The sequence below is a fragment of the Panthera uncia genome, chromosome B4 (assembly GCF_023721935.1).
Source record: "Panthera uncia isolate 11264 chromosome B4, Puncia_PCG_1.0, whole genome shotgun sequence".
NCBI lineage: Eukaryota > Metazoa > Chordata > Mammalia > Carnivora > Felidae > Panthera > Panthera uncia.
In genome coordinates this window covers 120,940,729-120,966,805 of record NC_064809.1, presented here as the reverse complement: position 1 = coordinate 120,966,805, position 26,077 = coordinate 120,940,729, and the positions used below count along the sequence as shown (strand labels likewise).

The 26,077-nt window shown below is 35.9% G+C and overlaps 1 protein-coding gene across 3 annotated transcripts in view; it reads right to left on the bottom strand.

The window, feature by feature from the left end:
• HCFC2 (host cell factor C2) overlaps positions 1 to 26,077 on the bottom strand; it is a 45,165-nt gene that overhangs the window by 1,759 nt on the left and 17,329 nt on the right. Inside the window, exons 8-16 of one of the 3 annotated variants that reach the window (XM_049626192.1) lie at positions 24,525 to 24,692; positions 23,928 to 23,980; positions 22,276 to 22,453; positions 18,005 to 18,208; positions 17,365 to 17,438; positions 15,273 to 15,410; positions 13,525 to 13,710; positions 13,088 to 13,126; positions 12,535 to 12,820 (exon numbers count right to left, since the gene is read on the bottom strand). In XM_049626192.1, the coding sequence (XP_049482149.1) occupies positions 12,535 to 12,820; positions 13,088 to 13,126; positions 13,525 to 13,710; positions 15,273 to 15,410; positions 17,365 to 17,438; positions 18,005 to 18,208; positions 22,276 to 22,453; positions 23,928 to 23,980; positions 24,525 to 24,692 (1,326 nt within the window). Of the gene's footprint in view, positions 1 to 5,661; positions 12,821 to 13,087; positions 13,127 to 13,524; positions 13,711 to 15,272; positions 15,411 to 17,364; positions 17,439 to 18,004; positions 18,209 to 22,275; positions 22,454 to 23,927; positions 23,981 to 24,524; positions 24,693 to 26,077 lie in introns of those variants that run through there. The other 2 variants (XM_049626193.1, XM_049626194.1) reach the window with 2 other exon arrangements.

Sequence of the window (26,077 nt, the reverse complement as noted above, 5' to 3'; positions counted from 1 at the left end):
GCTGGCTCTGTAGAAACCTAATGGCCATCAGGGGTGGAAATGACAAGTTGACAGGTAACTCCTCCATCTTTCACAACAATACAGAAGATGACAATATTGTGACAGGGCAGAGTGCACACTATTGGCTCTTGGCAGGTATAATTTAGGTCTTCCTTGAGTGTCCTCTAAGAGCAAACAGTAAGTCTTTGGCACCTATTTTCCAGGGCTCAATTTCAGAGTATATCTGAATGAAAGATACTTCAAAACTTTAAGCACCAGGTACTTGGTTGAAAACACATTGCGGGGCACCTGGGTGGCTCAGTCATTTAAGTGTCTGACTTTGGCCCAAGTCATGATGATCTCCTGGTTCACGAGTTTGAGCCCTGTGTCGGGCTCTGCTGACAGCTCAGAGCCTGGAGCCTGCTTTGATACTGTGTCTCCCTCTCTTCCCCTCCCCTAATGGTACTGTCTCTCTCTCTCTCAAAAATAAATTTTAAAAAATATTTTAAAAATTAAAAAACAAAACACATCACTAGGCAAAGACAAGTCATAACGGATGGTGCCTTACAGCCAGGGCAGGTATGCCAAGGGGGCTTATTCTCGCATACATAATGCCCAATATTCTGGTCTGCAAGAGACCAAGACCAAATCCTTATCTCAGACCAAAGCAATCTCTAATCAAAGAACAGAAAGAAATATTTGAGCTAACAGCCATTTAAGAAAATGGCAGAGTCATTCCTCACTTTGGAGGAAAAGTAGAACTTTAAAAAAATGGGTTCTTTGTGTACATTCCCAACCTTGCAAGTAGCAGTACCCATACCACAGGAGTATTACCCTGCAGGACAGTGTGAAGGAGAGAACTAAGCAACCTATAGTTTTTTATGGAGCACAAACTGCTGTGTGAGCAGGAATACTCACATCAAGGGCAGAGGGAAACAAATTCTAGTTTAGACTTCATTTCTTGAGAGTAAGGCAGTCTAGATACCCTCAATGACTCCTGGTTCAAAAAAACCAAATGCCGGGGGCGCCTGAGTAGCTCATTCGGTTAAGCATCCGATTCTTGATTTCAGCTTAGGTCATGAACCCAGGGTTGTAGGATCGAGCCCCATATTGGGCTCTGCGTTGAGCATGGAGCCTGCTTTCTCTCCCTGTCTCCCTCTGCTCTTCTCCCCAACTCATGCGCGTGCTCTCTCTCTCTCTCTCTCTCACTAAAAACAAAACGAATGCAAATGCTGAATAAGACAAAGTAATATTAGATAATATATTTAAAATATATCACTGCATTGACACGAAAGTAGGCAAAACTCCACAAAAATGAAGTGAAAACAGGAAAGCTGTGAGGTAAGCCAGCACCAAAGCCTGCTTTTGCCCCAAGAGTTCTGTTGAACTCTGGAGACCATGAACTGATGGGAGTGGAGGGGGACTGGACATAAAGCCTAAGGCTCACCTAGGCTGGAGTCTGGTAGGACCGCCACAGAGAAATGGGCAGCAAGGAACCTTGCCTGTTGCGATTTTGGTGCGGGTAGCAGGGGATAAATAACGACTACAACCTCAAATTCGTAATTACAGACCAGCACTCAAGGTCTGTGATCTGAAATCACAGAACCATCAAGCTGGTAATATAAAGTGCTCTCAGAGATGCCTGGGTGGCTCAGTTGGTTAAACATCCCACTTCTGATTTTGGCTCAGGTCACAATCTCAGTTTGTGAGATCAAGCCCTGCATCGGGCTCTGCACCCACAACATAGAGCCTGCTTGGGATTTTCTCTCCCTCTCTCTCTGCCCATCCCCAGCTCTGTCTCTCCCTCTCAAAATAAATGAATATTTAAAATGCTCTCAGGTTCGTAGTCTCTGGGTATCTGGCGGAGCAAACATACTCCCTTAAAGGTCTCAATTTTAGCCCATACTTCAAATAACCCCTATTTTCTAACAAAAGTAAGTTGAAAGGAAAATGGTACCATAAGTGAAAAAAACAAGAAAACAAAAACACAGCTTATACAACAAAATCACCCACGAAGACTCTTAATATTGGTACCAACACATGGAAATTGATATGTAAAGGAATAGAAGCATAGAAAATATGAGTAAGGAGCAAAAGAATACACAGAACAAATAAAATTTATAAGCCAAACAGAGTTCATAAGAAAAAAATAATAATTGAAAACTAAAAAAAACCCAAAAAAACAGGAGGGGAGAAAAGAATAAGAAAATGAAAGATGAAAGACAAAGCAAAAAGTGGGGAGTGGACAATTAAAAGATATATTTATGATGAGGACCTAGAAATAAACCCAACTTATATCTGTAATCACTATGGATATAAATGTACTTAAGTATCCAGTTAAAAGGGCAAATTTTCTTTGGCCTTATCTTTGTATTGTGTCTCTTGCAAACTCAAAATATAAGGTCAAAGAAAGATCGATGATATTCAGATAAAAACTAACCAAAATATTGCTACAGCAACAACAACAACGATGACAGAAGGCAATGAGCATTAATAGAGATAACAGTCACTACATAATTATAACAGGTTTAAATCACCAAGGAAGATCCAAAAATTCTAAATTAATATGCATTTAATAATAAAGCCAAAAGAAAAAGCAAACAGAACTTCATGAGAAATTGAGAAATCTAGTTATAATGAGATCTTGAGACTCTTCTATAAATAAATCAAGTATCAAGTAAATCAGTAAAGAGAAGATTTGTACAGCATGACTGACAAGTTTGATTTAATAGACACCATACTCAACAAGTGGGGAATGCACACTCTTTTCAAGTATACATGGAGCATATATGAAAATTGATCACATAAATCATAAAGCTAGTCTCAAATTTCAGAAAATTAAAATATTGTAGCTCATATTTGCCATTAAAATATTAGAAATAAAGATTAAGACAACCATAATGCATTTTTAGCATTTAGAAATCTACTTTTAAAATAACAATGGATTAAATATTCAAACCTCTGGATTAATCAAATGAGAAGGCACAAAATAAACTCACAGGAATGAAAATGGGTCATAACTACAGATGCCGAGGAAACTAAAAACATAAATATGGATTACTTCATATCAAAAAACTTAATGAAATGGAGAAGTGTTAGAAAAATTTATTGAACTTAATGAAATTGACTCAATAATATAAAATCCTAATATTCCTATGATCTGTAAAGAAATGGAATCAATAGTTAAAAATCTTCTCTTAATGACCAAATGTTTTTTTTTAAAGTTTATTTATTTTTTGAGAGAGAGCACACACACAAGTGGGAGAAGGACAGAGAGAAAGGGGGACAGAGGATCCAAAACAGGCTCCATGCTGACAGTGGAGAGCATGATGTGGGGCTTGAACTCATGAACCATGAGATCATGACCCGAGCCTAAGTCAGACACTTAACTGACTGAGCCACCCAGGCGCCCAGACCAAATGGTTTTAAAGACTCGTTCCAATCTTGAACTCTTCCAGACAATTGAAAAACTCATTTCATGAGGCTAGTATACCTCAAAACTAGTCAATGATGGAGCATAAAAGAAGTACTATAAGCTAGTTTTACTCATGAATACAGAAGCAAAAATCCTAAACAAAATATTGGCAAACTGAGTCCAGCAATGTATTATAAAACACACACACCATGACCAAGTTGCTTTATCCTGGAATTAAAGGTTGGTTCAATAATAAAGTCAGCCACCATTACTTAATACATTAACATCAAAAAACATTCAATCATGTAAATAGATGAGAAAAAAGCATTCAATAAAATTCAACACCCATTCATAATAAAACTATTAGCAAAGCAGAAATAGAAGAGAATCTTCTTAATTGATAAAGGCCATTTACAGGGGAAAAAAATTACTGAAATGTTGAAAGCATTCCCTTTAAACTGGGATGTTTAAAACAAGGATGTTCACTATCAGTTCACTATCAGTTCTTTTCAACATTGTACTACAGGTCATAGCCAGTGCAGAAACTAAAGAAGATGATTTTTTAAAGGCAGAAGCATCATAAAGAAGAAAATTCTCACTACTTGCCGATAATGATTGTATTAAAAAAGTCAAGAGCATCTAAATACATTATTAGAATAAAAATTTAGCATGGCTGCTGGATCCAAAATCAACACATAGCACATGATCTATATTAGAAACAACCAGTTAGAATAGAAAAAATTAAAAAATTTACCATAGCATTAAAAATATATAAAAATTCATAGGAAGAAATCTAATATAATACATGAAGGCCTTTATGGAGAAAAATCATTAAAGTTTATTGAGAGATATTAAAAGAAGACCAAATAAATGGAACACAGTGTTTTTGGCTAGGAAGACTTATTGCTGAAAAGACATCAATTTTCTCCAGGCTGATCAACAGATTCAATACAATTACAAAAGATAATACACAAACTGGGAGAAGATATATATACAACATGTTTAACTGACGAAGGACTGGTACCCAGAATTTATAAAGAAATCCTATGAATCAATGAAAAAAAGACACACCTAATACAAAAATGGGGAAAAGACATGAATAAGTACTTCACATAAGAGGAAACACATTCATATATTTAAAAAAAAAAAAAACCCTCAATTTCATTAGTAATCAGGGAAATGCAAATTAAACCCACAGTAAGACACCATATAATCACCACCCAATTGGCAAATAGGAAAGATAGTCAAGACCAAGTGTTTGCTAAGATATGGAACAATGGCACTCAACCATTGCCAGGGGGGAACGTAAACTGGTACAAATGCTTTCAGAAACAGTTCAGCATGACCAAGCAAAACCTGCTTCTTAGAGCTGTGGTTCTCAAATTTTTGGTCTCAGAACCTCTTTGCATCCTTAAAAAATACTGAGGACCTCAAAAATCAGTTGTTTGTGTGGGTTATATTTATCAATATTTACCAAATTGAAAATTAAAAGAGGCATTTTCAAAACACAAAAATACACAAGTATACGCTTGATTAGCTGTCAGAGTGATGATGTCATCATTTCTGGAAAAATACATAAACTCATGAAAAATGACAGTGAAAAGGACAAATAATGTTTTAGTAATTTTATGAAAATAATTTTGTCCTCACAGAGCCCCTGAAAGGGTCCCTGGACCATACTTTGAACACAACCTCCCTGGAGCAAATCTTGTACATGTGCGCCAGGGGAAAGGTACAAGAATTCATTCATTCCTCAAATATTTATTGAGCATCGCCATGTGCCCTCCATTGTCCTAGACATCGTGAGTGTCTCAACAGACAAGATCAGACAAAACAGACAAAATCCCTGCCCGCATGGAGCTTCCATTGTAATTGGCAGAATGTTCCGGGCAGCACTGTTTGATAGCTCAAAATGGAAAACAATCCAAATCTCCATGAACAGAAGAACAGATAAGTAAAGTGTGGGAGAGCCACAAAATGGAATACGATACAGCGGTGAGAACAAATGAAATGTGGTTATATGCATAAACACGGATGGGAATTTCAAAACCAATGCCTGAAAAAAGTCACAGAAGGATATAATGCAGGAGGGAACCATTTACATGAAAGTTAAAAACCAGGTAAATCTAAACAGCATACTATTAGGGATACATACATAGATGGTAGAACCATAAATAAAAACATGGGAATTATTAACAAAAAAATCCAGAATAATGTTTACCTTATGCTGAAGGTTGAATACATGTGTGATCATTTTATTTCACAAGAAATATTTTAAAAGAAAAAAGCTATAAGGTTATTTAATACATAATTTCATCAATAAAGAGAGGGAACATCTCGTATTTCAGCTACTGCTGTGCACTGCAAATCACCTAATTGTTTTAACTGGTAGGGAAGAAGCACCTGATAATAGAAAAAGAGGGATGAGATGCGCTACTCCTCACGGAAGTTAACCAGTTTCCCAAAGGTTCAGATCCAACGAGATGGGAGTATTACAGTCCTGCTCTGCCAGGATGAATCAGAGTCACCAACATGACACTGGTTAACCGGTTACTTTGTACACTGGGTGTAATCTCTTGTATAAAGCAGAAAATAGAGACAGGTGATGCAAATTCCAAAATAAATGGATGGAGACGCTGCCTCTTTACTGAATTCTGCTGACTTTCAATAGTACAAATTCCCTTTGGCACATTCTCCTAATAATGTATTTATGTATTAAGTAACCCCCCAAATACAGAAAGTGCATGGTAGTTATTGTTTCTCCACATTGGTCAATAACAGTGTCAGGCTGGTCACACAAATGTCATAACAATTTTGTAATCGTGACTTTGCCAAGGTCATTGCTGGCAGTGACACTGCACAGATTAAATAAGGGATAGTTAAGGTGCAATTTTTCCTGATTCAGGAAAATAGCCATAAATTTGTTACACAATTTCAAAACTTGAAAAAAAGAAAAAAAAAAAAAAAACATCTTGAAACATTCCATCCATCCCCTTTCCCCAAACGGCAAGCTAAAGTTATTATCTTGGGTGAGTTGCTTCAAGAGGTAGATCAGGCCTGGAAAAGGACTGCAACCCATTCCCAGAAAATGGGGAAGTCCAAAGTGTATTCTCCAGGCCCAATCTCGCCCCCACTGGGTCTAACACAGGGCCAACACACTGGAAAGTTCCAGATATCGCTGTAGCTATTTTAAAAATCCCAGGCAGCTACAAGACCTAAAATCTCACCTTTATTTAAAGTGGAAGGGACAACACCACCAGGGGGCGCTAAACTGCAAGTGGTGGCAGGATGACTGTAGAGGAGGGGTGGGGTGAGCTAAGGGTCCAGCTACTCCGCCATCTTGCACCCCCCAGGGCAGGATGACTTTTATATCAGAAAGTCGGACCTTCAGAACTCTGCCCACTCTCTTACACGCTATGCTGCCCTAAGTATCACACCCACGCCTTTATTATGATGGGCGGTCATTAATATACTGGCAGCTTTTTCCTCCCTCTCCAGTAAGAAACAGAGAAATTAGGAGGGAACCTTTCTCAAGTTCTTAAGGAACTTCCACTCTGTCTCCCCAGATACAAGGAATGAGTGATCCTCTTGGTCACAGCTGGATATTTGTTGGACCATGATTAACTAGTGGATAGAGTTATTCCATGTTCAAAAACAAATACAAGTCCTACCTTTTCTTTTTAACCTGCAAATGCTCAGGCACAGGTTCTCCTGTGCCTTCCTCAGTTCTCCTCCTTTAGCTTTTTGTCCCTGGGTGGTAAGGAGACCAGGAAGGGGGAGGTGGGTAGGAAGGGGGCCATTTCCTTCTCTGTAATAGCTTTCATAACTGATATAACACAAACTCATACTTTCTACATTTTTTTTTTATCTTCAGGAGTAAACACCCTGACATCTCTAAATACTCTGCAAAGACTTTTTGTTGAACCAGCAAAATCAAAACAGGAAATAGAGAATCCTTCTGTTGTCTCTACTGCCTCATACCTGTGACTTCCTAACCTTCTCTCTAAGGCCAAAGGCTTTATAACCTGTATTCTCAAGACTTTTGAATTTGAGACACTGGCATTACTAGTAGTCAGATTGCAAATATGATGGCCTTTAAGTATCAGGCCCTTGTTCAATTCAATTTATCCAAGGTACTAAATACACAAAAGAACCTCACACTCTGTTTCAGATGACCTTGCTGAAATGAACAATCTCACAAGTGGACATTTCTTGATTTTAGCTCCTCAGAGGATAGGAAAGAAGCAAATAGATACTAATAAGATACAGAAATCTATTCTGAACAAGGAGGCTGATATCCTTGGATCTTAAAGCCTTATCTTTCTTCATTCAGTTTATAGAAATTTTTCTCCCCAGAATGTTGTATTTCATGTTTTTTCAGGCATGATTAAAAAAAAAAAAAAAAGAAAGAAAAGAAAAAAGAGTCTTCTTGAGTTACAGGAATAGTATGGAATCCCAACTCTAACTGGGAAACCTGGAAGGAAGTTGTGCCAATGTCATGTTGTTTTCTAGTGGTGTAAGAAACCTTTGTCCTATAAGCTTGGAGGTGACAATAGTGGCCTGACTTGATATGTATTAATGCTGGTGTTCCATGTCTTCCAGCAGTCCCAGTGCTTAATATCAAATAGGTAGGTTGTTTTTTCTAATGTTAGACAAGAGTCCATGGCTTTCCTATAAGGAAATAGTTTGGAAATATTTTTAGCTCATTTTCCATTTCATCCAATATTAAAAATCATAACCCAGCAATACCTACCAATCTCACTAAATGCTCAGATCTTTTTAGGTCAAAGACTTCTGCTTGAGACCTATACATACCTATGTTAAATCCCTTTTAGCCCAGTATATATGTGACATATTCTTTATCCCAGAACTCTTAGGAACCGAAGTAAGAGCTAAAATCTGTTTCCCTATCAAAGCCTTCCTCCCACTCTGACCCCAATTTGAGAGAGGGGAGTGAGAATATGGAGAAATGTGAAGGTGACAATTTTCCTTAATCATGTTAACACATATTTAAGTACCAGTTAAATGGCTGATATGTGAGAAATAGAAAGACCCACTCTCTGCCTCAAAGACCTACCATCTGGCAGAGGGAGAGAACAATGCTAACAAGTAAGGACACAATGTTTTTTAGGCAGCTATGACAGAAGATTTGACAAAGGACAGTGGGGGCATAAGACAAAGGGGTCAAATCTACCTGGAAATGGAGCATGTCAGGAAATGCTTCATCTTGAAATCTTGAAAAAGGACGTGAATCTTGAAAAAAACAAATGAAGGCAGGGGCGAGTAGAAAAGGGGCCTACAGACAGGAGGAGTTACGGGAAGGAAGAGCTAGCGGTAGCATAGAAACCAAGAAAATGTCCAAGTGTCCAGGGAATGGTTAAGTTACGAATGACAAGAGAAATCACTAGATTTGGGAAATGAGAAGTTATCCCTGACCTTTGCTAGAGCCGTTTTGATGGAGTAGCAGGACAGAAGTCTGGCTGCTGTGAATTAAATGGGTGAAAAGCATAAAGACAAAAAATTAAAAGCGACTAGAGGACAAAAGAGATGACAACAGTTTAGATTTGTCTCCTGGAGCCAGGTGCCTTTTTACTTACTAGCTCAGCCACAGTAAGGGTTAGAGAGACAGGCTTTACATTTCTATGAGAAAATGACTCCCAAACACAATTCACTAACTTAAAAACAAGTTTTCGGATACAATCTATTCTTTATGAGACTGCCTATATTATTTTAAGTGAACGATATAAAATCAACATTTTACAGATTTACTCTGCCATCCATCACTAATTTTTCTCTCATATAGTTCAAAACAAATAACACCTGTAATTGGTTATAATAGAAAAGGTGCTTTATTTTACACATCATTGGTACATAATACATAAAACTGCCTAAAATCAGTCTTGGGAAATGTAACTGTCAGTTTATACCTTAAGCAGTCAAAGACCAAGTCTATTTTGCAACCTATTTCATTCATGGGCAGATTACTGCAATAACTTTCAACCTAATTATCTCTTCATAGGCAATGTTACAAGTGATTTTGATGCTACAAGTGTTGCAATTTTTTAAAATAAAAATACCTTCAGTTATAATAGACCAGACCTCTAACCAGAACAAATCTTGGCTAGACTACAAGTCTTTGAAATAACAGGTCAACAGTTTCACCTGCTTAGAGATGATTATATTTATGTAATTGGGTTATAGAGCAAGGGGGCCTCATACATGCAATCAGATTGTTGTTGTTTTTTTAATGCAGATAACAGTGAGTTTATAATACCCTATTTCTAGTTAAACTGCCAAGACAGTTTACTAAGCTAAAACAAAGCCAATACAATATCTTAGAAAATATAATTCTAAGAGCATGCAACATCAAAATCTTTTTACTACATATGTGAACCAAAGTTGTAGAGCCCAGGTAGAGGACTATGGCACAAAGGCTTGTACATCTGAATTGCTTATTCAGCAAGGAGGAGTAAAGAGTCATTTAACTCAGTGTAAATCCTCATATGAAAGATACCTGCATGATCTAGCCCACTGCTACTCAAAGGGATCTTCGCTTAGAAAATGTGCAAATCATAGGAAGCTAAATGCACTTCTCTTGTTATTTACCCTAGTACATTCTATTCATGAACACGCAGCTTAAAGATCTGTTATTAACTATGAATGTCAAGCCACAGAGATCTCTCAATGGCATCTTTCAGTCACCAATAAATATGACCAGTGCTTAATGCACAAATGCCAAAAAACAAAACAAAACAAAACAATAACAGAATCTGGGCTAATTGTCAAAGTAAAAACATTTGTTATTTTCACAAATCCCTTGGTATATAGCAAGACTGCCTTTCTCTCTAGAAAATAAGATGTATTTAGAACCACAGGTTCATAGCACAACAGAGGCATATAAGCAAAGTAAACTAAACCAAATACTAAATAGTTACAAATGTGCACACTCAAACAAATATTCTATTCTTTGCTTAAAGTCAACTTCGTCCTTGTCATTAAGGGAAGTGCTTCAAGATGCAAATTGTTAATTAATGCAGAGAATAAGGAGTTAAAAGCCAGACCTTTTTCTAATAAAGCAGATAAATCATTAAAATAATTGGACTTGAAACATATACTTACTATAACTTTTCATTCTTACTCTTTTTATAACTAAACACACATATATACACAAAAAACCCTAGCATTTAATATGTGCAAAACTGCTTACCATTTATTTTAACTTTGGTTAAGTATTTGTTTAGCCTATACCAGACATATTATGGAAGCTATACAAATGATTACAAACATAATAATGAGGTAAGTTAAAATTCTACTAGTGCAAAAAGCAAGCATATGCTAAAAGCAAAGCATATGAATTTAACAAATGCAGAATGAAGCTCTCACCAAGGGAGGTGCTGAGACAACAAACCAGAGAAGCTCCTTGTAAACATTGTTTGTAAAAATACACATTTAAAGATTTAGGATTCATACAGCCACAAAAAAGGTATTCTAATAACACCAGAGTAGTGCATTTATTTTACCTTTAGAGTTTGGAAATCACTCATTATGTGTCTAACAGCTTGCATATTTTCTTCAAGAGAAACTTAATTAGTGAGACACATTAATTACAAATACTGTAGTATAAAAATCCCAGTTCTTTACAAAAATTATATATTAAAATATTCTATACACTTTAAATTAGTAACTGGAACATACATATATATCAATCCTGGATAATTAAATCCATCGTGGCCGGGAGTATTATACGTGAAGCTCGAGGACACAGCTACTCAGTCCACCTGACCTGGCATAAGGTCGCATGGTAGAAATAGATAGGCCTGGGCCCCTGCAGTTATTACGGCTCTTAGTTTGAACCATCTTTTCTGCGGTTATATTGCTCTGTATATTCACTCCAGATTTGTATCGGCAGCAGAACCGGGAAATTCCTAAAAGGTTCAAAACAAGCTACCTGTGGCAGAGTATCCATAATGCCTATCTGCATCTTTAAGGTTGCAATGGGACCTGAGTAAGCTGTCTAATGCTTATTTTTCAGTTGTAAAAAAGTTTATACAATTTTGAGGTAAAAACAATGCAAAAATAAAACATTTAGAGCATTTACAAAAATCTTACAAATGTTTAAAACACTATTTCAAAACTTGTGTCCTGTTAAGGTGCTTCTTTCTTTCTGCAATAAAGAGGACATGTACTTCAATTTTGAATTTTAAATTCCACATGTTTTAGTTTCAGCAAAAGCAAAGTTAGAGCCATTAAAACACTTGCTAAAATGTTCACAGATATACTTTGCTTCTGATGAAAAGACAGCATTTTAGTGCTGAAAGAAACCTTATATGTAAATTCTTTTAACTCCCTCTTGTATTAATGAGGAAATCAAAGACCAGGTACATTAAGTGCTTTGGCCAAAAATATATTCCAATGTATCAGCCTGGTATGAATCAAGAAAACCCATTACTCTTTTTGTATTTTGCCATGATTCTTGGAAAATAAAGAAAATTCAAAACCAGAGTTTCTAAACTCGCCTCTTTCTTTTTTAATTTCTTAAGCTCTGTGCTAACTGTAGGTAAAGAAAAAAATGAATCAAATAGCGGCTCCTAATATTAGTATCACAGATATTATCCAGTAGAAGACAGTTGTTAGAGAATCACTGCTCATATAGAATAATAAAGTTATAGGGAGTACTCAAAAACAGGGCCTTTACAATGGAGAGAACATCTACTAAGTAAGACAGCACAGTGTACAACAGCCAGTTACTAGAATCATCTCAATACCTCTAGGATGACTGAGTTACATGGCCTTTAGAAAAGATATTGGGGTAATAAAGCCTTCTAGCTTTTATCTTAATTTTACTATTTTCCTTTATAAAAGAGCAGTTATATAACTGTAAGGACGAATCCATACACTAATTTTCAGAGAGTCTTTGCTTCTTTTCTATTTTTATTTGGATCTAAAATTGAGCAAATACATTTTAAGAACAACTTACAAACTCAAACTCATAAGTGCTAGAAATACAATCAGAGAATACTCTTTTAAATGACAAATCTTCATAACCAGTTACTAATAAATAATCATCACAATAGCTTCAGTAAAAAAAACAAACAAACAAAAAAAAACAACTCAATTTAAAGGTGCTTTTTTATTGTTACCTTGAAGCCATCGAACTTGCGTAGCTGGTCCATATCCCTTTTCATTCTTTGCTGATATCCTGAACACAATGGCAGGCCTGGACGTATAATCGATATGTGCATTTGCAAGTTGCCCAGCAGTTACTATACATGATGTCTTAAGACCACAATAAATCCTCATAAACACAAGTTGACTTGGATTATCTTGTATTTGTGCTGTGCGGATAGCCAGGTAGGCTGAATATTCCAAAATATTTCCAGAAGGTGAAGTTGGAGGTTCCCAGGAAAGGTGGATACCCTCAACATTCTTGAAGAGAGGAGAAAAAACAAAAACAAAAACAGGTAAAGGTTCTGAAATTTTCTCTAATATCACTTATAATGTTGAGTCTATCTTTAGAACACAAAATATTGTTTTTTGCTAAAGTAATTGCATTAGATATTAGAACTTTTATTACCGATTTTTTTAAACTTACCTTAATTGGATTTACAATGTTTAATTCATTGCCCACTTTTCAATATCATAACTAGGCTTAAATGTCTGCCTATACCATCCCAAGAAAGGGATTTTTCTTACCTGAAAGCAGATCTTTTCTTCTCTAAAGAGGGGCAGGACCTTAGGATAAAATATAATTCAATTTCATGTGTTCTATTAAAATTCTCCAACACAAACTTTTTGGTTCCATACAACAAGAACAAAGTTAATATTAAGAAGCATACCAGATTTCTCTGACTTTCTATAATTTGGATGCTGTAATTCTGCTTGAAATTTGGTCCTTAAAATTATGAGTTATTAGCAAGCAATATTTTTTAAACTTTTAATCCACCCCACTTATTACTTAATTTTTCAAAAATTGAAATAGTGTTGACACACAATGTTACATTGGTTTTTAGATACCCCTTTTAGATACCTCTCATTTCATCGGTTACTAACAAGAATCTCTAAACTGATGGTTTTACTTCATGTATAAACTTTCAATAAATAAATCACCAAGACTTGACCGGACATCTCACCTTTGAAATTCTGACTGCAGAAGGAGCTCCAGGAAAACCGGGAATACAAGTTTTAAATTCACTGATTTTGCTGAAAGGGCCTATTCCACATCCATTGATGGCTGCTACCCTGAATCTGTATCCTGTGCCTGGAACAAGATCTTGTTTCTTAAGTAAACTGTAGTCAGGTACGTCCGCATTTCCTATCTAAAATGTAACATATACAAAAGTCAAAGAAAAAGTGCAATTAATTATTTTGTCATTAAACAAGAAAACTTTTCAAAGAATGAATTATGTTTTAAGGTTCTAGTTCACATTTAATTTTTTCCCTCTGTCACACATGGAATAAACCCTCCAAATACAAAAGCAACTAAGCCTATAAATCAGTGATTCTTATCTGGAGGAAAAGTGACGTTTCCAGTTAAAAACCACTGATTATAAAAAGAAATTTAAGCATATTCTGCACATGAAGAATGTAAAGGTAGAAAAAAACTGACAACCACTATAAGCAAAGAAACAACCGTCCATATAAACTTAGAATAGAAATCTCAGAGGAATTCTTCTCAGTCTAACCAGGAACAATACCCTTTGGATACAGGCAAGCAAACTTGCCAGAAAAGAAGTGATCAGCATGTATTATGGAGCATTTTAAACATTAATATTCAGCAGATGCTGAACAAATGTTAAATAATTGGATTGTATACTCTGGGTAGAAAGATCATAACATTCATAACTTTCAAACAATTTTTCCATATTTTCCCTCTCACTGCACCACTGTGAGACAGGTAGTCCTAATGTATCATTCCCATTTTTAAGGGAGCTTTATCATTTTTATTTTATAAGTGAGGAAACTGAGTCTCAGGTTAAACAAGTGACTTCTCCAAGGTCACACTGTTGAGTGCTGGAACTAATGATTCAAACCCAAGTTTACTGACTCTAAATTTTATGCTGTTTTTCTTTTGGGAAAAACAGGTAATTAATAGGCCCTTAGATATCGTTATTTCTAATATATGAAATTAAGCTACAGCCAGAAATTTCATTAGGTATAATACTAACAAATTATTCACCAGGATTTTCATTTTTGTCAACAATTGGAAAAATTCTATATGAAAAAGAGATGCCAGAGGTAATATTAGAGAAACTAAAATATAATGATAAATGATATATTGTCCATTTGTGCAGGTCTTTGGGAGAGTCAAACTAAGTAGCTATTTCCTTGGCAATTCACTCTCTGAAATTCCCCATTCCAGAAAAAAATTAGTTCAGTGTGCTTTGGAGCTGTTATCTATTTGATAATTCTTAGAGGGTTAATGTTTATATATATGAGTTCCACTTTAAGGGGTTTCAGAATCAAGAGAAAACTAGATTGTATTCCTTCATCTACAGGGGCTATTAAATTTTTTAAGTTGTGAAATCAGGAATTAAAAAAGTTCTAAGAAAAAATGTTCCATTCTCTAAACATACCAGATAAAAAAATTAGAGGTATTTAAAAGACATCCTTATCTGTACTGGCCAGACCATATTAATTTTGACTCAAAATCCAGCCCAGTGATTGTATAAGATTTTTTAAGTGACCTGCTTATGATACAGTCCATAAAAAGAGCCTTATAAAAGAATACAAGATAAGAAGGCATACAGAACTCTTAATTATAGACTGTGAACAGATCCCAATTTCACTCATCCCAAAGTGACTTCAATCAGGGTTATAAAAAAAGACCTCATTTGTGACACTTACAAACTCACAGTGTAGAAAACATATCAATAGCTACCTTTGAGATGCTTTGCTTCCCTTTGGGCAGCAAATAAAACTGGCTCACCAAAGCTGTGTTATTTTTAAAAATTCCTACATCACACCACTGTCGTTCTCCTGCTTTCACTGTGGCCACTGGATTTGAAGGAGTCTCTTTCTAATTTTAGAGAAAGAAAAATTTATCAAGACTCTTATTGAGCATATAAGAAACTTCAAGATTTAACAAATCCATGCAGTGATCTACAAGGAGGTATACGGGTAAACACCACAACATTAACAGCTCATAAGTAAATAAACTCTTAACAGATTAGGTCAACTGACAGTGAAACAGGGATGCCAATTCAAACATGGGGAGTGACAGGCATTCTCCAAGTCAGTAGCTCTGGACTATCAACCTAGCTAGAGTTAGCATGCTTTCCAATCAGTGATTTGTTAAAATGCCAGCTGTTTTATAGAACATTGTCATTTCAGAGACTCTCTCAGAAAATGTAATCCCTTTAGTGTGACATTATACCTTGCTCCAAAAGGAGCAAATAAGGAAAAATTCATTCCAAGCTGGCTTATTTCTAGATTCAAAAACAACTAGCAGAAATTCAGTGATCTTTGCACTTGAAATACCTGTGATTCTCCAAACCTAAAAGGAGAAAAAATGTTCAAAACTAAAATGCAATTTGAATACACTTTAGTATATACTAAAGAGGAGCAGGTTAAACAGTTTTACATTTTTTACCTTGCTTTAAAACAAATACACTTCCTCTACCTTAAACTACTTTTAGTGATAAGTGAATTATACTTATCCCTGGAACTAACCTTTTTAAGCCATCTTCTTTATAAATGAGACACTGTTTCCAGAAGCTCAAAACAAATGTGCACTTCAGTTATTTATTTCTGTCTTAAATATATAACAGCAGAGGTACATGCTTATAATTCACATTATTTGTTATTTAGGCTATCACACATGACAAAGTGAGCTAACTAGAAAAGTCTTTAAGGTTTTAAAAAAAGGAACAGCTTTAAACTTGTTTTCATTTTTAAAGTTGTAAAAACTCTCTTCAACAACTTTTATAAAACAACTGGCTCCAACTGAAATAACAAATACCATTCTGCCTGATGTGCTGCAAGACAGATTGAAGAGAAAAACGTTCCCTTTAATAATTTTTCCCTGAGTCTAAGGACTCTAGGACTTAACGTAACATTCTGGAAAGGTGAAAGCTGATGAAGATAAAACTACGATCAAAATCCATAAAATCATGATTGAAAGGAAACTAAAACTACAGATAATTCTTGAAGATTCTAAGAGGTAAATATTAGGTCAAATAAAAACTCTTGCTCATAGCAATAAAGCTGAAATGACTCAGCATTTTAAAATAAATTAAAAGGTATATACACACACATGCACACACACACATATGTATTACCCTTGTATTTATGTAATTAAGACAGTTGTGTATACTTGTGAGGCACATTCCTAGCATTTTAAGTTTGGTGCCATGCAGACCAGTTCTGTCCTTTCATAAAACGATGCCATGTTGTAGATTATTGGCCTACCCAATAGGTATGCCTACCCAATATTGCAATATTCTGCTGTTCTCCTAATAAGTAGCTAGTAATAGAGCCATTCAAGTTTTCCATTCTGTACCATGTCCTTTTACTCTTAAACCACTAATGTAACTTACATATATACGTATATTTGTTCACACACACACACACATATTTCTGATTATGAAAGTAACACATTTCACTATACAAAAATACTGAAGGCCCAAAGAAGAAAATAAAAAGCATCTATGGTCACACAACCTGAAGAAAGTCATCCAGCATTGTAGTATGGATGTATGTGGATTCACGTGAGAGTAGGAATGTATCTACTGTGTGAATCTTTTAATAAAATTGGGACCACAGCATATCTATATTATTTTTTGTGCAGCTTTTTTTCACTTAACAGTATACTGTAAACATTTTCCTATTCAAGCCTTCATTTCTCAATCTATGTCAAGTCATTACTAAAGGACACTCAAGAATCTTCTCATGAATTCACGCTGAAGTTGCTCAGCATTTAAAGCATACTTGGCCACCTGTAAACACAAGTGATCTTCAGGTCACGTACTTACAGAAAATGACATCGCTGTGGCCTGTGTTTCCACACGGCTGATCTTAGTTGCAGGTAGGGCACATGTATCATCAACTAAAAACCAAACAATTCATCATATAAGACTTACATGATCACTTATCAAACAGACACATTAAAATATAATTTATAAACATAAAAAAATAGCCCCAGGGAGAAAAGCACAATAATTAGAAATATGGACCCTCTAACTCAAATTCATTCACAATGTTCATTTCTCAAGGGTTTGATGGCCAGCTAGAACTTAAGAGAACGTTTACCAAAGATGAAACACAATTCCTATAGCAAAAGAATGAAACGAGAATTTATAAAATCAGAAATCTATCAAGCTGGAGGAATTGTTACCCCATAGTCTAAAGAATAAATCTTTTCTATGGAAAAAAAATTTGCTGAATATATTCACGGTAGGAAAAACACATTCTGAACGTATTTTGGTGTGTGCTGATTTAAATATTTTATGGAAGGCAGAAGAGTATGTTATATAATAATTTTAATTGGAATGTTTTATCTGTTTATATATAACTCAATCCAAGATGAAATGCAATTCCCATCTAAACAAGTAAGTTTGATGAATTTATATACACAAATGGTTCAAAATACAGTATGTGAAACACATTTCAAACCTTCAGATTTGGTACTGAATGTTGTTAGTGAAGTTTCATCTTTAACAACTGCCCCATTTGTACTGGATGATTCAGTTTTAATGGTCTGCTGGGTTACCATAGTTTGTGCGCTGGAAACAGAACTGGATACAGAAGTTTCAGGGATTACTGTTCTTAAGTCCAGGCAACTACTTAGAACACCTATATTTGCTGAAGTATGAGGACCTAAAATTAAAGTGAGAAAAACAATTATTAACATAACGCCTGCAATAAGTGTGCTATCTTATTATGGTTCTTGTCACACGTTCTTGGTATTTCAATTTTAAAAATCATAAACACAGGCACTGCAAATGTCATGCATATGAATTAACCATTAGGCTAAACATAAAATGTTTAGAAAAATAAAGTGGACAACAGGGGCACCTGGGTGGCTCAGTCAGTTGAGTTCTAACTCTTGATTTTGGCTCAGGTCACGATCTCACAGTTTGTTGAGATCGAGCCCCATGTCGGGCTCTGCACTGACATGACAGCATGGAGCCTGCTTGGGATTCTCTTTTTCCCTCTCTCTTTGCCCCTCTCCTGCTCATGCACTCTCTCTCTCTCTTAAAATAAATATTTTTTAAAAAATAAAGAAAAGAAAAAGAAAATAAAATGTACTACATAGATAACAGATGTCCAACTTCTCAGGTCCTTCTTCCATTCTAAACACTGAATCATTGTTCTTGGACTCTTCTAAATCATAGATCAAATGCCTTGCCTCCCACTTTAGGGGAAAAAACAGAAGTCATCAGGCATGAATGCCTTGAGTTTTCTGCCTTCTTCTGCCCTAAACTAGAAACACATTTATGATTGGGCCCATCCTTTCTATCTTCTCTTCCATTTTAGAGGACGAACTGACCTCTCTCCAGAGGAAGGATAATCAATCCTCCTGTGATCTTGGTTCTATCCCTTCCCCATATTTTGGGACCCTCTTTTATCAATCATTCCTTTCTCTTCAGGGTTTTCAGATTCTTTTTTCATTAGCAGTTTTTGGCGCTCAGTCCTTAAACATTATCAAATCTCTCAAGCAAACAAAACACCCATCTTCTTTGACCCCACAAATCTTCTCCAGTTGCCATTACCCCTCACTAATTCCTTCAGAGCAGTCTCTACTTCCCTGACCTCCTCAAATTTGGTTTCTACCCCTCTACTCTAATGAAATGGCTCTGGCAAACGTCAATGATTTCTAAGGGATGCTTTTCAATTTCCACTTACTTGACCTTTCTGCAACATAAACAATGCCGACCACATACTCCTTCTTTGAAGTTGTTTCTTTCTATGACTTATAATTACTCATTCCACAATATTTTTTATGCTTATTTATTTTGAAAGAGAGAGCGAGAGAGAAAGAGAGAACAAGCAGGGCAGGAGCAGAGAGAGAGAAACCCAAGTGGGCTCCACGCCATCAGCGCAGAGCCTGAGCAGGGTTCCATCCCACGAACTGTGAAATTATGACCTGAGCAAAATCAAGAGTTGGATGTTTAACCAACTGAGCCACCTAGGCACTCCTCACTCCACAATACTGAGGACTTACTATTTACCAGATATCGTGCATGCTTCTACAATGGTGAAATAAAGCAGGCATGGTTAATACTTCATGAAGTTATAATCGTGTGGTAGAGAAACATGCATACACAAACTGAGATGACCACTACTGAGAAAAAAAAAAACAGGACACCAATCTACTTGGTTCTTTTCCTGGCCTTTTAAGAACCCCTTTTCAATCTCTGTAGCTGGCTTCTTCTCTTCAGATGACTTTTTAAATGCAGGTGTTCCCAAGCCTTCTCTTTTCTCCATTTACATATTTTCCTATGTTTTCACTACCATTCATAAATCATACATCTCCCAAATACATATATTCTGGACACTGCCAGGTGCTAAGAATCTCACAGTGAACAAGTCAGATAAAGTCACTACTCCTTGTGGCGCTTATATTTTAGTTACCCTTAATTTCTAAATTTATACTCCAGCCAAAAATTACCACCTAGACTCTACACCTAAATATCCAACTGCCAATTAAAAATCTTTACCAGTATGTTCCTCAAGTGTCTCAAAAACACTAAGTTCAAAGTTGAACTTACCTTCTTCCCAAATCTGTTCTGGATCCTATATTTCATTTCTTGATAAAGAGTATCATCACTCATTGAATATCCAACCAAAAAACTGGGAGTCATGGTAAACTCGTTTTTATTTCTCATATCCAACCAGTTTCCGAGGCTAGTAATAGATGCTAGTTTCTAAAACTCTCAGAAATGATATATTCTCTCCTCTCCATTCCACCCACTGCTTCAGCCTCTGGTTATCTCTTAGAGTCCCAAAAGAACCTTCTACGAAGCCTCCCAATCATTTCCTACTTCAGTTCTTCTGATGGTGAGGCCAGAGTGTTCTTTCCAAAACAACAATAACAACTAATCATGTCACTCTTCCACTTTTGAAACATACCAGCTACTCCAACCTACAAAGAAAAAGGTCCAATCTCCCCTTGTTAACCTGAGATTGGGTAGCCAATCATTCACAGATTTGAATGTCTAATGATCTGTCAGTGATACTGTCGCTGTACAACCACTCTGGTTTTCCCATTTGTTTCGTACTAATTTTTTCTAAACTGTCTTACAACATACGATTTAGAGTACATTAAGATTCTGAAATCTCAAAGCTCTTATTTGTTTTCAAGAGCATAAACTTCTTTATAAGATAGACATAGAAAATCACTATAAGAAAGAAATATAAATTGAGGTCCAGGACCAGGCTTTTATAATTTTAACCAAATGATTCCACCTGAAAATCAATAAAACAAAAGTGCTCTCCTTTTGCACAGGTGATGAAATAAAGAAAAATTACAGGAAATTATTTTCATTGAATATTCTTACCTACCACAGACTCATTAAGAAAAATGGAAATAAAGGTGTGCCTGGGTGGCTCAGTCGATTAAGTGTCTGACTTTGGCTCCAGTCACGATCTCATGGTTCATGAGTTTGAGCCCCACATTGGGCTTTCTGCTGTCAGCATGGAGCTTGCTTCGGCTCCTCTGTACCCCACTCTCTCTCTGCCCCTCCCTCTCTTGCACTGTCTCCCAAAAATAAACATTTAAAAAAATGGAAATAAAAATAATATTCATCTTGTTAAGTTTGTATCACTGAATAGGCATTAGATTTATATCAGCTGTCATGACTTTCTCAAATTAAAAATAAAGTCACGTTTCTTTTCTTTCTTTCTTTTTCGTTCTTTCTTTCTTTCTTTCTTTCTTTCTTTCTTTTTTAATTTTAGAGACAGAACACAAAAGTGAGGTAGGGGGGCAGAGGGAGAGAGAGAATCCCAAGCAGGCTCCACGCTCAGCCTGGAGCCCGACACAGGGCTTGATCCCACAACCCTGGGATCATGACCTTGGCCGAAATCAAGAGTTGGATGCTCAACCAACTGAGCCACCCAGGCGTTTCTAAAGTCACATGTTTCTATATCAGGGACACCAGAATGAGATTTATAAAATAACTTTAGATACTGAAATCAGATACAATGTATCTGAAATGGCATCAGAATATTCAAATGAACTCATTTTAAATATAAGGATCACCAAAGTACAAGCTGTCGCATGAATGTAATAAACAGTTCTCATAAATGAACTATCTTTCTGAGGATAATCCAGTTATTTCCTAAACAAATATTTACTAAATGACTACTATTAACCAAGCATGCTGAGGAAATAGAGATGAACAAGAAAATCCCTGCCCCAAATAGATAATTTCAGATAGTTCTAAGTGCTAAGAAAATACAGTAATGGGAACGTGACACTGAACATACTGGCCAACCTCAAATGTCATACAAGAGCTTGCCTCATTTGAGTTCCATACCTAACTAAGCTTTGCAATTCAGGTCAGTGCTTTCTTAGTATCCTGACATCACTCTAACTAGGGTCAATGTGGCTAGTTTATTATTATTTTGAAAATGGATCAAAACCATACAACATTTACTTTTTCAGAGACTATAATTCCCTATTGTTATTATAAAAAGCTTTGGCTTTACCTAAAGTGTCATCTTTGAGGCACCTGAGTGGATGAGTTGATTAAGCATCTGACTCTTAGTTTTGGCTCAGGTCATGATCTCATGGTCTGTGAGTTCAAGTCCTGTGTTGGGCTCTGCACTGATGGCGCGGAACCTACTTGGGATTCTCTCTCTCTCTCTGCCCCTCCCCTGCTCGCACTCTCTCTCTCTCTCTCAACATAAATAAACATTTTTTAAAAATGCCATCTTTATACCTTCATTTTTCCTTAACATATCCACGACACAACTATTATGATTAGAAGTATTAGTTGCCATAGATGGATGTAAAGCGGCATTAAAATCAGTTGATGCTTTGAGATCTGGTCTGTTTTTCACAGAAGTTCCTTTCATAGGTGTATGTTCAGTTTTTGCACTGTTCGTTGTATCGCTGATCTATAAGAAATAAAACAGTTTATTGTAGCAAGCAATGTTCAGTTAAATAGAAATACATGTGAAAAACAAGCAAAATAATTTACAACTTGAATGCTTTTGAAAATAAATTTACCAAGATATAAAACAGTTTAAATTATACACTTAATTTGTATAGGATTATTCTTTAAATTTTACAACAGTTTAAAAAACCCATTTCCTCCCTTAATCTCCATTCTCAGAAGACCAGTTATAAAGGGGAATAGGAGGGTATATTCTGGGGGGGGAGGGACCCCAGACTATGTTTTATGAGTGGTAGTTAGTATGCAAGTAAATATGTATGCAGCACAGGCGACAACACCAGAGCTACTGAGTTTAACACATTTGTCCAATTTTCTTAACAAAGTCAACATGGATTTTAAAGACCTGATGACTCCTAAAAATAAAATCTCAGTTCAAGCAAATGAATTATTCTATATGACTGAGTTTCCAAATAGATATCAAGATTTAATACATACACATATCAATATTCTTTGCCATTAAACATTTTTAAATAGCAGTCTCTTTAATTCTGTTTTTCTTTGCCTTCTTGTAGACACTATAATGAACACATTTAAACTTTTTGATAATTCAGGTCATCAAGGTCAACATCAGTTACTATACAGCAATATATATGGGTCTACTGAGCCATAAAAGTTACCTGGCTTCATTCAAAAACCCCAATATTGCTGCCCCCTTCTACTTACCTGTTTTTTGTCACTTTTCTGTCTCCACTGTCAATTATAACTTCTCATGGCTCTAGGATATTTGTCCACAACAGCCATGTTCAGAACAGGTGAGCTTATCCCTACATCATTTCCCTTGAAAAGAATCTACTGTATATGCAGACAGCAGCTTGCCATATAAAACCAGTGTAAATCCTAGTGAGCTTATTCATTAGTCTCTACAGATACCTACTGTGAAGCACTTCATAAACAAGAAATAACCTCACAAACATCAGTGCTCAACTTAGCAACTCATATTCTTTGGCCAATGAAGTACATAGTAAAGAAATATATTTCATATGCATTTTTGAAGTACATCTTTAGAAACTTAAAACAGGAGTGTGTATGATACTTAGAAATGTCAAAATACAGATTTCAAGACACTGTAAGTATAAATTATAATGGATTAGCCTCTGATGCTGTGTGCAATGAAGGTAGACTTTAGTCTCCTGGTTAGGGGTTCTCAATCCAGGCCAGTGCCACAGTGCTCTATGGAGCTTTTCCTTAAAACCTGAGTTACCTGGGCATCATCCTAAAGATTGTGATTCACTAAATCTCGGGAAAGGCTTGGGATTCTGTGTATGTTTGTTTGTTTTTTAATCTCAGAGGTGATTCTAATATGCAGCCAGAGTTAAGAACCTCTGTCCTAGGGCAATATGCTACAAATATTAATAAAAATTGGGACTCTAACCATAAACATTCATTTACCATCATAAATTTTTTTTTTAACTTACACTGTTAGGAACGGTGCTATTACTGCCTGGTCTGTGAGGGTCCATTCTGACTCCTGTAGGAATGAGAAAGTTCAGACTGACATGCTCTAAATTAGCTTCAATAAAATATATTACAATCAAGTATTTCTGAAAGTTATGTATTAAAGCTTAAAAAGTAGTATCTTTATCAAAGTTAATCTATTTTCTTAATAGTCTGCTTACTGGTTGATTGAAATCCTTTCCAAAAGAACATGTAAAATGAAATCTGCTTTTACTTTCCAAGTGCCTATTACTTTGAATACTTGTTTAAAAAGCTGAAATATTTATGAAAGCTAATTAAAACCATCTCCTGAAGTCAGGTAGCATGTCGAAACAAGGAAGTACATCAGAGTGAACTGCAGAAAAAACATTCTATCCTATGTGTCTATGTGTTCTACCTACCACATCATGATGGGAAGACAGGCAAGTTTCGGAACTGAAATGCAACATATTTGATTAACCAGGCAGAAAACATCACATCATAACATTTTTAAAACTAGGCCTAATCACAGGCTTTCCTGTAGTCACTTTTTAAAAAAGCATCTGAACATGCAAGCTTCCAGGTGAAAATTATGTTACCTTGTAGATTTGGTGCCAGTGAGGAATCTGATGATGCAGTTTGGTGTGGCAAGTCTGTATTCAGCTGCAAAAGATAGCCCTCAACTGTAGGCACTTCATCCCATTTGACGTGGAAAGAGTTGGTAGTGGCTTTGATCAGCTGTACTTGTGATGGTGCCGGCGGTTTCTCTAAAGAACAATATTGATATTATACTTTTAAGTTTCAAATGTATCAAGAGTTTGCTTGTACAATTTGTGTGGGCCTGGGGCTCTGAAAACATCAGCAATGAGTATTTCACCTGGTTACCCACAGGGAGATGTATTCAGATAAACGTAGCTATAGTAGGTCAAATGAAAACAGTTTGGGGTTCTGGTCCTACTTATTTATTTAATTCCTTATACAAATAGAAAAATTCCAAGCCATGTGATCACCAGAATCAGAAAAAAATATTTAATCCTAGAAGTGGGGGCAGGGCACCAAGTATTTTATAGTTAGAGCTACATTATTTTACCTATGTAAGTTTTTAATTGAACGAGCCAATTTTCAGCCAATAGCATACAAGTTAGAAATACTGTCAGTGTTAGCAAATATGATTTGGACATGATATTTTGGGAAAACACAACTTCTTGAAGTTAATACCCTTTTATCAAAACTTGTGCTACCCCAAACAGGTAACTACTTTGATGTAAAATATTACAACATTTCCAAAACAAGTAACAATCATAGGCTTTTAGAACTAGAAAGAAGGATCTGAGATTATTTCTACAACATCCTTGTCCTCTTTTTGTTTACCTACCAATTCAGGGAACTCACAATTCCCAAGGGAGTACATTCCATCTTTGGACAGTTACATAAGAAAATTTAGTCTCCTAGTGAGTTGATATCTATAAGCTATATTTTAATCATTATAGAACATGTCTGATATCTATTTTTTTGTATCTTTTAGAGAAGGGGTCAGCAAACTGGCTGTCTTATGGGCTAGATCCAGTCTATGCCTGTTTTTGTAACTAAAGTCTTGTTGAAACACAGCCATGCTCATTTGTTTATGTATTAGTTATGACCGTTTTCATGCTACAGCAGCAGAGTTACATAGTTATAACAGAGACCATACGCGGCCTGCAAAGCCTAAAATATTTACTGTCTGACCCTTTACAGAAAAAAACTGATGACTATGATTTGGAGGATAAGTAAGCCTAGTTCCTTCAACTATTCCCCATGTAGATTCCTCCATGATCCTATTCACAACCCAGTTCATTTATGTTTCTTAAAGACAACCCACATAAGGAAACAAAAAGAAGACAGGTCCAAGAAGTATACTACTTACACAACAGAAGCTTACATGAAGAGAAAATAGAGAAAACAGAAGGGTGCACATCAATGAAATAAATCAAGAAAATTCCCAGAACTGAAGAACATGAGTTTACAGACTAAAAGGGCCCAATGAGTATTCAACACACTGGGTTAAAAATAGATGCACCAAAGCACATCACCATGAAATTTAAGAATAATGGAGACAAAAGTCCCAAAAGCTATCAAAGGTGAGGGGGAAGGTCACATTTAAAGAAACAAAAAT